The 1,306-nt window shown below is 61.4% G+C and overlaps 1 protein-coding gene across 1 annotated transcript in view; it reads right to left on the bottom strand.

The window, feature by feature from the left end:
• The window catches only part of LOC104508344 (1-phosphatidylinositol 4,5-bisphosphate phosphodiesterase delta-4-like), a gene marked incomplete at its 3' end in the record, with an annotated part of 3,509 nt that extends 2,632 nt beyond the window's left edge, over nt 1–877 (bottom strand). Inside the window, 2 exon segments of the mRNA XM_010149931.1 lie at nt 348–506; nt 853–877. Coding sequence (XP_010148233.1) covers nt 348–506; nt 853–877 — 184 coding nt within the window.
• Nucleotides 878–1,306: the final 429 nt, after the last annotated feature.

The raw sequence follows: 1,306 nt of genomic DNA, 5'->3' as shown, positions 1-1,306 counted from the left end.
TCCATCCATCCATCCATCCATCCATCCATCCATCCATCCATCCATCCATCCATCCATCCATCCATCCATCCATCCATCCATCCATCCATCCATCCATCCATCCATCCATCCATCCATCCACCCATCCATCCATCCGTCCGTCCACCCACCCACACCTCTGCCCATCCTTCCACTTGCTTCCTGGAGGAGTGTGGGTGAGCAGACCCTACACATGCACGCCGAGCCTCTCCTGAACGTCCCAGCACCCTTTGCAAGCACAGCTTCAAGAATCTCCATACATTCGCACCCCTGTTCACCCTGAACCCTACTGATGGCCTTGTGGGGAACACGCAGAGGCCGCTACTCACAGGCAGACTCCGTTTTGCCCGTCCTCTTGGACTGGTACCAGATGGTCATGCAGTCATCCTGCAGCTTGAAGTAACGCTGCTTCTTCCAGCTCTTGGACTTGACTTTGCGCATCAGCGTCCCCTGCTGCATCTGCTCCAGCTCGTCTGTGAGCTGGATGCCTAAGGGCAGCGTGGGCTGCATCACTGAGGGTGGGGGTATCCGGATGCACCCTGCCACCTTGCTCCTTCCCGTCTCCAGGACCCCACACGATCCCTCGGTTTGGGATGGAGGAGTGATGGACCCCAAACAAACTCCTTTTGCCACCAGAGCGGCACAAGGTAATTCCCCACCGACCCTTCCCACCCGCCCGCAGCGCTGCCAAGCCCAAATCCCTACAGCCGCGCTGCGATAGGGATGCTCCCGAGTGCGGCAAGGCGAGCTCAACCCACGGGCCAGATTTCCCCCCGGCGTAAATCCGGATGGCCCGGTGCCCTGCCCTGTCCCTCCCACCGCCCCGACACTCACGGGCGTTGCACATCAGCGATGCCATGGCTCTGCCTCCTCTGCGCTGGCAGCTGCTGGGGAGGGAAGAGAGAGGGCTGCTGGGGGGAGCAGGGCTGGACCCCCCCACTGCGCCCAGGTCCTGCCGAGGGGACCCCCAGTCGTGCCCACGCGTGTGCCCCAGCCCGTGTGCGAGTGCCCCTGCGCCTGTCTCCTGCTGGGTCTTTTTTTTATGACCCCCCGCCACGCTCATGAAATATTAAGTGGCCTTACCGGGAAGCCGGAGCTCGGAAGGTGTCGGAGGAAAACAAAAACTCCTGAGCGCGGACGCCCTGCAGCCCGGTGGGCGCCGGAGCCCTCTGCTCCCAGGGAAGAAGCAACCCCGGGAGCTGGGATAAACTGCCCTGGGGGTACCCAAGAACAGCCCCCACTGCCTGGGAAACGGCCCCCAACCAGAAAATTTGGAAGTAAGGGAAAG

The sequence above is a fragment of the Eurypyga helias genome, unplaced genomic scaffold (assembly GCF_000690775.1).
Source record: "Eurypyga helias isolate BGI_N326 unplaced genomic scaffold, ASM69077v1 scaffold35594, whole genome shotgun sequence".
NCBI lineage: Eukaryota > Metazoa > Chordata > Aves > Eurypygiformes > Eurypygidae > Eurypyga > Eurypyga helias.
This window is presented reverse-complemented; position numbering and strand designations above follow the sequence as displayed.